The sequence below is a fragment of the Primulina tabacum genome, chromosome 5, assembly GCF_025594145.1.
Source record: "Primulina tabacum isolate GXHZ01 chromosome 5, ASM2559414v2, whole genome shotgun sequence".
NCBI lineage: Eukaryota > Viridiplantae > Streptophyta > Magnoliopsida > Lamiales > Gesneriaceae > Primulina > Primulina tabacum.
Window position 1 is genome coordinate 9,709,412 of NC_134554.1, and position 12,307 is coordinate 9,721,718.

General features: G+C 36.2%; 1 protein-coding gene and 1 pseudogene across 1 annotated transcript; both read left to right on the forward strand.

Annotated features, from left to right (window-relative positions):
* Positions 1 to 3,351: 3,351 nt before the first annotated feature.
* On the forward strand, positions 3,352 to 6,457 carry LOC142546330 (putative E3 ubiquitin-protein ligase LOG2). Its single transcript, XM_075653989.1, has 3 exons — positions 3,352 to 4,052; positions 5,102 to 5,588; positions 6,004 to 6,457. The coding sequence occupies exons 1-3, from the start codon at positions 3,583 to 3,585 to the stop codon at positions 6,118 to 6,120; spliced, it is 1,074 nt and encodes a 357-aa protein (XP_075510104.1). The 5' UTR covers positions 3,352 to 3,582; the 3' UTR covers positions 6,121 to 6,457.
* A 139-nt stretch (positions 6,458 to 6,596) lies between these two features.
* Positions 6,597 to 11,927, forward strand: LOC142546329 (G-type lectin S-receptor-like serine/threonine-protein kinase At4g27290; annotated as a pseudogene).
* Positions 11,928 to 12,307: the final 380 nt, after the last annotated feature.

Genomic DNA, 12,307 nt, shown 5'->3' on the forward strand with positions numbered 1-12,307 from the left:
ATTAAATTTGGCTATTAGAAATCTTTATATTTGCAGCATTTAACTCGAGCCGCCAAAAAGTTCTAACGTTATGTTCGTGACACGGTTGAAAATCCATTATGTTCTTTATTTGGGTCTACCGGAGCAACACCTACGCAGCAGGGCCGGATCTAGCATTCCAGTGTTGGCAGAATCTTCCTAATTCATGTAGTGATTTATTTGGCCACATCAGCTTGATGATGCACGTTCATTCGCACACCGAAGTGCTAACGACGGAGTCAAGTGCCCTCTTCCCGCTCTCCAGTTGCAACTGGTGCTGCATATCACCAAGAGACTTTTGAAGGCCCTATTGGAAGAAACTGCCGTCCATGCACAACCGAAGCGGTGGCCAAAATGGCAGTTCATCCTCCCCTCACCTGGATGGGCCATAGGAGAGAGGGAAGCGATTGAAATCGATGGCGCACCACTCATCAACCTTATGCAATGAACCACTTTTCAAGTCATACACCCTTTGGGTTGCATGCCATATCTTTATTATTGGAAATATTTGATAAACTATTCGATGATAAGTGTCTGTACATTCATGTGATTTATTTGAAGATCCTTCGTATATATTCATTTTGGTAAGGATTTGATCATGACTATTTTGAGTAGAATATCACGTGTTTTTAGGAAGAGATCTTTCTGATTGTTAAAGTATGATTGATGAATATGATGAGAAATGGGCTACGTTCATTTGTGTTCAACTTTTAAATTCTATGTTTTGACAAGGATCAAGGAAATTACGAGATTTGTTTGAAGATACAGCCTTGAACATTGCAAATATCAAAAACGAAAATGAGCTCTCGGAGTAGGTAATGTTCCAAGTACTTCACGTTAAGTGTGCGCTCCCAACACAGTGGAGATGAGTGGCCTTCATTGGAGTGTATGATTGGAGAGGATGGGCGGATGGGCTTGAGGGGAGTCCAGGGGATCCTCATAAATCTGTGATGATTTCTCAAGGTAGATAGTGCTCCAAGAATTTCACGTAAAGCATGTGCTCCCAACGCTATGGAGAGGAGTGAGCTATATTGGAGTGTATGATCTTCCAATTAGTGGAGAAGATGAACATATGGTCTTGAGAGAAAGTCCTAACCATGAGAATAACAGTGGTCTTTTTTATGGGACGATTGTTGGGACCAGCCGAAATCCCACAATGGAAATAACCGAGAAAGATCATGAGTTTATAAGATGAAAGATATCTCCAATTGTCTGAATCTTTTGGGTATAGTCCGAAAATTTTAACGTGAACTTAGGCCCAGCTTGTGGAAAACTGGATGGATATACGTGGGTTCCATTGCATAAGAAAAAGTTTTACAAATATTTTCAGAGTATTTGTTTTCCTCGCTAGTTTGTAATTACTTAGTTGAATATAGGTATTTTGAAATAATTTATTTTAGTTAAATCAGTTTTTATACAAATAGCAATTATATTAAAAATATTTGTCATTTTTTTGGTAATTTATTTTGTGGTGATTCTTAATTAGTTATAAATAGTTATCAGTATTAATACATTCATCAACTAGATTAAAATTTAATTTCAAGATTTTTAAGACTCTTATTAAAAATAAAATTTTAATCTAAGGAACCTGTAAAATATAAATTACATTTAAAATTTGGAAAAAACTTGTATGAGACGGTATTTTGTGATATGGATCTATTATTTGGGTCATTCGTGAAAAAATATTACTTTTTATGCTAAGAGTATTACTTTTTATTGTGAATATCGATAGGGTTGACACGTCTCACAGATAAAGATTCGTGAGACCGTCTCACAAGAGACATACTCTTAAAATTTTGCATCGCTTATGACATTTCATTAAATTTCTAATTTGAATTTCGGTTTTTCTAGAATTTGTAAATTTAATTTGTTTTTAAATTTTATAATTTATAATCAATTTAGTTTATTCTATTTTAAATAATTATTCAAATATTCATATTTATTAATGTTAATCGTCATTTATTGGGAATACTACAAGATCCGTTCGTTCTTTTTTCTCTGATAGATGGTCAGAACCCAGATTCCAAATGAACAAATTCAAACTTGAAAAGTAACTTTCTGATTCGCGAAGAATGAGGGACAAAGGGATTACATAATAAAACATATGTGCATTACATGGGTTAAATGCCAGTTTGTTTGTAAAACAGAGGTAGTTCGATGATCACAAGGTAATAGTCATATTAAGAGATTAAATGATTACTATTGAGGGTTGAGATTTTATATATGTACTGTACTAGAAAGTTTTTGCACGGGATTAGTGCATGTAAATTAAATTATACATATGTTGACTAAAATATATTTTTATAATTTATTTATTATATGAAAATATATTAGTTTTATTTGTTAAGAGGGTATTGTTGGTATTTTAAAAAAATTATCATGACGTCAAAATTAATTAATCTAGGTGTCTCAAACTTAATAATACAATATATAAATATATATATATATAATCTCTTGGTTTTGTTATGTGATTATTCTATATAAATAAACTTTCAATATTTTGATTTTCTTTTTTATTTTTCTAAAACATTAATGGCATCTAGTTAATAATACACCATACTAGTTCTAAAATTTAATCTAAAAATTTTAAAAAAATATATGATATGTACATATATATGTAACGTCTTATTACGAGAGAAAACTCAAAAAAAAAAAATTGATAAAAAATTATACCAACATAATATAAATATAAAATTATACTTTATCTTAAATTTATAAATATGCACTCGTCTCAAGTGCAAAAATCGCTAGTTACGTCTAAAATATTACTCGCAATTTCCTTAAAAAAATACCAGGAAAAGATAAAACAGTTACATAATATTTATAATTTTCATACTTGAATAATTAAAACTATTTTGAAGAAATAAAAGGTGATGATCCTTCCTCACTCATCTTTTCCATTTCTAATATTGTCGATCAATCAACCAATTTTTAGTTATATTTAACAAAATATCACAAATTATGGGTCAACCCGCTGTTTAGACAGGCTAGAAAATGCTAATATAATTATCTATAATTTTGATGCTTCAATTACTAAAACTATTTCGAAGAGGAGAAGGTTTCTTGTGAGACGATCTCACAAATCTTTATATGTGAGACGGGTCAACCGTACCGATATTCACAATAAAAAGTAATACTCTTAGCATAAAAAATAATATTTTTTCATGGATAACTCCAATAAGATATTTATCTCACAAAATACGAATCGTGAGATCGTCTGACACAAATTTTTGTCATCGAAGAAGTAGCTTATTTCCAAACTTAAATAGTCACTTTTTGGTTAAGTTTCACAAAAGAAAGCAAACCCTATTTTAACGACTCTCTACCTTACCACCAATCAACTTCTCCATTTCCAATATTTTATGATGATTTTCCCAATCCACTTCATCATCTATCTGTCTTCTACCGTCCCCACGTTTAACAAAACCCATAAACTCAAACCTCCATTAATCCCCTCATTTCAATTCCTTCATTGATTTTTCTTCTTCTAAATTCGCATGCTGTAAACCTTATTTCTTGTTCAAAGAAAGCATTTTCTTTTTGAATTCAAGAATTACATGCAACATGGGTAATATTGGGAGCAACGGAGTGCACGGACGGAGGAGAAATCTGGGCCGGCGGAGTCCTCCGCCGCCGCCAACGCCGCAGGATCCGCAACCGGATATCACGGCCAACCGATATGTTTTTGCGGCAGCGACGCCGTACCCTCCACCGCAATACCCTAGCCCGAACGCCCCGCCTTATTACCAGTACCCGGGTTACTACCCGCCGCCGCCGCCTGCATCGATGCCGGTACCGTTGCATGCACCGTACGATCACCACCACGCGGCGGCGCACGTTAATTGGGTTCACGGGAGGTACCCATATGGACCCGTGATGCATCCTCCGGCACAACCGTACGTGGAGCATCAGAAAGCGGTTACGATTCGTAACGATGTTAATCTGAAGAAGGAAACCTTAAGAATCGAGCCCGATGGGGAGAACCCAGGAAAGTATCTCGTTGCATTTACGTTCGATGCCGAGGTTGCTGGAAGGTACAAATTTTCTTTTTAAACTCTTAATCTTGCGGATTTTGTGACGATAAAATCCACTCTCAATATTTGCTCAATATCATTTTTATTTGAAAAAAACCTTGAATTTGGGTTTAAGGTTTGTTGCCATATCTTTGGCTTGGCTCGAGTATGATAATTTCGAATACAGGCCAAATAAAATTTGAGCCAGTTTCAAAGGCTCGCAATTTTCCTCAATTCATTTGCTCTCCTAATATCATGTAAAAATGCTCCCTTGAATTTACTTGGTTGTTTGTGCTTGGGTTATTGTGAGGTTTGAGTCGCCTTTCAGAAAATATGACAAATAGAAGGGAGTGATTGTTCCGCCTGCCCCCTGTGGCTCCGTCATTATTCGGTTGTCAAAGTCCTTGACGAATATAGGGCCAGTGTTCTTGCTCGATAAAATTATTGCCATTATATGGACTGTTATTTATGGCAACTTTATTAACTTCCTCTGAAGTGATGAAAGGATCACTTCTTTCTTGACGATTTTCATTCTTAAATGAATGTTTTGAAGATCAGCTCAAGCCCCGGTTGATTACTACTTTGATGAAGTTGGTTTTACAACATGCTTATGCAGTCAGAGCTCAAATTTAAACATGGTGATATGTAGAAATTCCAATTCTCTTTGAGATCTTGATTTTTTTTATCAGCTTCTACTTTATGCATAATGAGTGGTAGAGGTTATTTTATTAAGTTTTCTGTTGTTTTATATGGTTTTTACAGGGATAAGAGATTTATTATTTTAGCCAATTATAGATTGGGAAATGTAAAACAGTTTTTTGGCTTCATCCCTGCACATGGGGTGCTTTGACATGTGTAACTTCAACTCTTATGCAAATGGTTACTGCCTCATGGCATGGCAAAAATTCCTTCTTGCAACTCTGCCAGCTTCATACTTAGAATCAAATAAACCTTAAACTTGACATTTCAGTTGTTTTCCCAGTGTTTTTATTCCTTTTAGTTATGTTGGATGCTTCTCTTTCCTAAGGAACAATGAGTTATTTCATCTCCCATTTTCTTGTATCTTTCAGAATTACCATAATTTTCTTTGCTAAGGAGGGTGAAGATTGCTGCTTGACTCCAATGAAAGAAACCTTGCACCCACCTGTCACCGTGCATTTTGAACAAGGTTTGGCCCAGAAGTTTAAACAACCATGTGGAACTGGAATTGACCTTGGAATGTTTGAGGAGAGGGAATTCTCCAAAGATAGTGACTTGGACATTTACCCTCTGGCTATTAAGGCAGAGGCATCCCCCAATAACCACAGCGGAAATTCAGACAGCGGATCAACAAATTCCCAGATAACTCAAGCCGTTTTTGCAAAGGAAAAAGACAGATATCGGGTTAGGGTGGTGAAGCAACTATTGTGGGTGAATGGCATGAGGTACGAGTTACAGGAGATTTACGGGATTGGAAATTCGGTTGAGGATGAATTCGATGGAAATGATCCGGGAAAAGAATGTGTTATATGTCTTTCAGAACCTCGAGACACTACTGTCCTTCCTTGTAGACATATGGTACCATCCTATCTCATTTCTCTCTATCTCCCTCTCTCCGTACACACTTGTTCACACTCTCCGGATGCTATATAATGAGATGTTGATTTTTTCAAATGTTAAAAGAAATTTCATCCTGCCCTGTAGTTATTACCAAACTATCAATTTGAGTAATTTGGTCGAAATGTTCAAAATTCAGAAATTTTCATTGGAAAATTGAACATTTTGTGAGAAGGATCCAAACAGGACTATTTTTTATAATCACGTAGATACATGACTGAATGTGTTGCACCTTACAGTTTACTAGACTAAAAATGAAATTTTATCTGAGACATTTGTTCTGATTCAAGACTCGATTCTTTCATCATTTTATAAGTAAAGGCGCATTTTGATGGAGTATGAATTACATGAAACTATTTCCGCCTTTCCGATGCAGTGTATGTGCAGCGAATGTGCAAAAGTTTTGAGGTTCCAAACGAACCGATGCCCAATTTGCAGGCAGCCCGTCGAGCGACTCCTCGAGATCAAGGTAAGCAATGGGGCTGATGAATGAAAAGCATTTAGCTGCTGCTGCTGTAAAGTTATCTCATTCTTTTTTCTTTCATGCGCTCTCCCTAGACTCGAATTATCCGACTAGAAGCCCCATTGGTTGGTTGATTCCTTTCAAGAATCATGTTAAGAATTACATCGTGATATATCTTCCAACACCTTTCTGTCGAATGAATATATTATCGTTTGCTTTCTCCAGCGTTGTGTTGTCAAGTTCAATTAGGCTTTTGCATTATTATTACTTTGTTCCCAATAAGAGGCAAGTGCTTTCTTGTATTAACATGTAGCAAACATGTGATGTTAATCACTGATATTTCATAGTCCCTGATCGGGTTTTGTTACTTCTTATATGGTTCACTTGTGGATAAACATATAATGAAAGAACTTGTAATCAGAAGAAAGACAGGAAAGCAAGAAACGAGGAGTCTTCCTGTTCATAAACAACCCACAAATAAGCTAGTTTTTCCGGTTTAAATTCGCTTCGACTTAGGAATAAGAACAGAAAAGTGTATGGTTGGTTAAAATTTTGTGATAAAGATTTGCCCTTCAATTTGTCTCAAAAGTTACGCGAAATAGACTGCCAACAAAAAGGAGGAGAAGCAGTACACAAATGGATCTCAAAAGGGGTTGGGCATCTTCTACATGATTTGGATTTTTCAAGTATCCGCTTAGCTTAACAATTCTTTAAGTTATATGATATGATTAGGGCCTCAAAACATGATTATTTACTGTTAATTTGATTGCTATTCCCTTAGCTATATGAGACAGTTAACTTCTGAAGTTTGGTTAGGACCTTGCTTAGCTGTAATGGACTATGAGTTTCGGGTAGATTATATATCTAATCCCATAAATCTTTTTTTAGTTAAGGGTGAGATTTGTTGAGAATGTTTTTTTCTTATGAAAATTAATATTTTCGATTTGATTGCCGATTTGGTTTTGGTTTAGCACTAGAAACTCAATGACCAAAAAAGGAGGGGCTAAACGTTGTACAAAAGCATCTCCATCAATGCCGGAGACTGGCTGCAGCCATCGTTTTGGAATATGTTTCTTGTATTGACCTTGCTATGTTTTAGAAATATTTTTCTACATAAACAGTTGACGAAAAGATACACTAAACATATTAATTTATAACATGTTCGACATCAAAAGATCCCATACTTTGAGACGAGTTTTGGATTCAAAATTTAATTACAACAAACCCATCACACAAAAAAATAAATTAAAAAAAAAAACAAGTCTCTAAAAGTTCTACCGACAGCACTTTCACGATTCGTGATTGGAAAAAGTCAAATTAGCTCCCAAATAAACATTTGTTTTCAACTCTTCGTCTGTGTAAACTAGCCGCAGCTGCAGCGATGAAAACTTTACAAAGGGGCCTATCTTTGGCACTTCTTTTCGTTATTCAGACAACTTTTGGTGCAACAGATATAGTAACTACTATTCAGATGATCAGAGATGGTGAGACCATGGTATCATCTGATGGTGCATTTGAACTGGGATTTTTCGGAACAGGAAAATCAACGAATCGATACGTGGGCCTTTGGTACAGGAACATCAAAGTTAGAAGAGTCGTTTGGGTTGCCAACAGAGAAGCTCCATTAACAGGGCCAGGAGGTGTGCTAAAGGTTGTCGAGCCAGGATTCTTGGTGCTACTCAATGACACCAACGGAACAGCAGTTTGGTCTTCAAAAAAATCGAGGACCGTACAAAACCCGATTGCACAGTTGCTAGACTCAGGGAATTTAGTCGTAAGAGATGCGAATGATGACGGGCCAGATAATTTCCTTTGGCAGAGTTTGATCATCCCACTGATACGCGTCAACCAGGAATGAAGCTCGGAAGGAACTACGTAACAGGTATTGAAACTTACTTAACGTCCTGGAAGAGCGATGACGACCCTGCTCCAGGCGATTTTGTTACTCAGTTGGATCCAACAGGTTACCCACAAGTGTTATTAAAAAAAGGTACAAAAATACAATTTAGACTTGGTCCTTGGAATGGATTTGGCTTCAGTGGGGGACCAGAGGAAAGAAAAGATGCAACATACATGCTGCATCTTGTAATGACTGAGAAGGAGGTATACCTTTTGGAAGAGAGTATCAGTACATCAGTCATTACGGTAGCTGTAGTCAATCAGAGTGGTTACGTACAACGTTGGACTTGGGTTAGTGCAACTCAAAGTTGGGTGATGTACGCCAACCTACCCGCAGATAGTTGTGACCAATACAAGTTATGTGGTGCATATGCTACATGTTATACCGCTTCCCCCTTCTGTAGATGCCTAGATAGATTTGTGCCCAAAGATCCAGAGGGTTGGACTAGATCAGATAGGTCGAATGGATGCATTCGACGGAGTAATTTGAGTTGTCAAGGAGATATATTCTTGAAATATTCTGGCATCCAATTGCCGGACTCAAGAAATTCACGTTACGTCAAGATTTCGACACTTGAAGATTGCAAAGCAGAATGCTTAAAGGACTGCTCTTGTATGGCATACACACAGTTGGATCGAAGCAAAGGCACAGGATGTCTTTTTTGGTTTGAAGACTTGAGTGACATGAAAGATCGACCAAAACAAGGAGATGATATTTACATCAGAATGTCATTCTCAGAGGAGGCAGGTAATACTTCAGGATGAACCAAGGTTCACTGCTCTCAACATATACTTCATCTTCTGCTTTTCACACAAAACGATCAAAGAAACTGATTTCTGAACATTATGTCATCCACAGCGTACAGGCAACTTGTCAGTTTTATACTGGGGTGAAATTGATCAAGAAATATCTCAGTGCTATCGTGGACCAATTACATTTGCTATTTAAGACTAGAAGTACCTTTAATAAAATTAATCTCATGAGAGAAAAAACGAGAATTCTTTTTAATTCAAATGTAAGATTTGATACAGATATTTTTGAAAAAAATGGAGTTATAATGAAGTATGGCCTGCTTGATTGGACAGAAACTGTTGCTAATTCTAAAGGAAGGAAGACGGATATAACAGTTGCAGTGAGTTTGACATCAGTGCTGATTATTATTCTTATTAGCCTTAGCCTCTTTCTCTATATTCGGAAGCGGTTGAATTATCAAAACCTTAGAACAAAAGGTAAGAACGGATTTTATGCTCAAAAAACATAGCAGCGAAGAAACAATCCATTTGGAGATTTGAAGTAACTTCCAGTATAAATGGTATATTACATTTTTCCTTTTGCAGGCCAACATTTTGGAAGTAGTGAGAAGAACTCGGAGCTACCATTATTTGGTCTATCAATTATTTTGCGAGCTACTGATCACTTTTCGATTGACAACAAGCTTGGGGAGGGTGGATTTGGTCCAGTTTATAAGGTATTGTCTGTTCACCTCTAAGATCAAGATAACATTTTTTTTATTTTAATATCACTACTGCTTTAATCATCACAAACGGAAAATGAGTAAATATTATTTGATCAAAGATGGCCAAGAGTTATCTAATATAAAAAAACTAGGTTTACAAACGGCAAGAAACACTTGCAGCAGAGCTAAAGATAAAAACGTTCCCGAATGTAATACATAATGAACCTTTTGCAAACATGATCCAATTACTGTGTCCATAGAACACTCAGCTTCTTAACTTGTAAAAATCTACAGGAAACTTCATGATTGGGAAAGAACAGAAGTTGTTAAATGGAGTTTCGATTACTACTTCAAAAGAACAAAAGTTGTTGAATGAAGTTTCGATTATTACTTCAAATTTAGTGAGGCTATGCATTTGGATCAATTAATTTGGAACTAAGTATTTCACATTCATAATGGTAAATCCATCAATTCGAATACAATCTTAAAAATTACTACCTTACACTAAAAAGCTGGGACCTTAGGGAATTCTGGAACATGGACAAGAAATTGCTGTGAAACGTTTATCAAAGGACTCCATGCAAGGACTAGACGAATTCAAGAATGAAATCATCTTTATTTCGAAGCTTCGACATCGAAATCTCGTCAGGCTTCTAGGAGGCTGCATCCAAGGAGATGAAAATATGTTGATCTATGAATATATGCCGAACAAAAGCCTAGACATGATTTTATTTGGTGAGTACTTGAACTTTATACGCTAATATTTCGAATCAGATTGCATGCGAATTAAAGAAATGGTTGTAGCCTGAAGAAATGAACTTAGTTGCTTAAACATATCTTATTTAAACCATGTTTAGCCCTAGGTAATTATTTACAGGACGAATCAAGTACTGCTAATGCTCGTCACCAGAAAAACAATATAACATATAGACTTGAGGAAAGATTGATATAATGGCTACTAGGTAGTTCATCTTGTACCGCCAGTGGATGTTGGATCTTTGAAATCACTCATGATTTTCACGCATCAAACAGAAAATACTGACTTTGTAGAATAATTTGAACAGACCAAACAAAAAACATGTCACTTGATTGGAAAAAACGCTTCGATATTATCAATGGCATTGCTAGGGGACTGTTGTATCTTCATCAAGATTCCCAATTGCAAATCATACATCGCGACCTCAGAACTAGCAACATATTGCTAGATTCAGACATGAACCCAAAGATATCAGACTTTGGTATGGCTAGATGTTTTCAAGGTACCGAGACTGAAGCTAAGACACGGCGAGTTGTTGGAACATAGTAAGCATCTCAACAATTTCACATGTCACAACCTTTCACTTTTTGTGAATTTATATTCCAGTTAATTCATTATTGTAGCGGCTATATGCCCCCAGAATATGCGATAGATGGCTTATTCTCCCCAAAATCAGATGTATTCAGCTTTGGAGTCATAGTGCTAGATATAGTAAGTGGAATGAGAAACAGAGGATTCTCTCACAATGCTGACAATCTCAACCTTCTTGGACATGTAAGTGTAGTAGCTTAGAACTAAAAAGTGAATCTTGAAATGATTAACGCTTTATATATGAAACAAATATATATTACTGTGATAAACTAAATTTACAGGCATGGACACTCTATAAAGAAGGGAGGTCGCTGGAACTAGTTGATCCTGGTTTAGCTGAACCATTTTACTTTTCTGAAATGCGAAGAACAATCCATGTTGGTCTGTTATGTGCACAAAAGAAACCAGAAGATAGGCCAAGTATGTCTACTGCAGTTTTTATGTTGATAAACGAAGGGGTCCTTCCTGAAGCCAAGCAGCCAGGTTTTTTCACTGAAAGAGAAGTTACTGTCACTCAGAGGCCATCTAGCACAAATGCAGCAAATGCAACAAACGAAATCACCATTACAATGCTAGAGGGAAGATAGGAGACAAACTTGTATGTGATGCTAGAAAGGCAGGTAGAAAACTGAATCTTTTTACTACTTGGCCCCGGGTATCAAGGGAAGCATAACATTAAACCTACGTCACTCCGCCTAGTGTCCCTCTCAATCAATTTCCCTTCTCAACTATTTCTTGGAGCAAACTCATTCAAAAAATTCTTTTCTAATCAACAAACAAATTCATTATGAAAGTATATTGTAATCATCGTATCTGGAATTGGTCAAGTGGATTAATATCTTCATCCTTTTTTACATTCTTTCTCCCTTAGGTTCGCTTATTTCACTCAAGCAGGTGCATTAAGTTTATTGGCAGAGGACAGGCCTACATTTGGGAAGACCACTTAGATTACACCTTGCTGATTTGACCTAACCACGAAGTAGTTCATGTCTTATTAATGCCATGGGAAGACCCTGAGAAAACTCTTACGTTTATAATCGCCTTGATCACAGTGGAAACACCAACAGCAGCGCAGACGGTAGACTTCAAATTTCTTGCATTACTTCTACACAATCAATTTCACAAACACCAAGAAAGCATTGCTCGTTCTCTCAACAGATACAATCATAATTAGTTTTGTTCTTCCCTGATTTGGTTAATTTCCAATGGATATGGGTGATTTTACTTCATTTGTGGAACTCCCCAAAATATCAAGTACTTCCCAATTACTAATTAAATATTTTATAACTATCAAACCTTCACCTAAAAAGATAAATCAAATAATTCTTTGTAAATTTAGAATCAAACTCATTTGCTTTCACGCGGCATATGTCAAATGCCTCCATTGATCAATTAGAATCTTTTACTACCGATCACCAAAATCATTTTTTCATCTAAGCCATCAAATCCTTATTATATCATATCAATCTTGCATCAGAATTCCATTGATACAAATTGATGGTATTTGAGAGAA

Bases quoted from the DNA above. Each gene is read 5' to 3' on its own strand.
- LOC142546330 (XM_075653989.1), top strand. From the start codon at position 3,583: ATGGGTAATATTGGGAGCAACGGAGTGCACGGACGGAGGAGAAATCTG. The intron at 4,053-5,101 runs GTACAAATTTTC...TGTATCTTTCAG, and splicing joins GATGCCGAGGTTGCTGGAAG to AATTACCATAATTTTCTTTG. The intron at 5,589-6,003 runs GTACCATCCTAT...TTTCCGATGCAG, and splicing joins TCCTTCCTTGTAGACATATG to TGTATGTGCAGCGAATGTGC.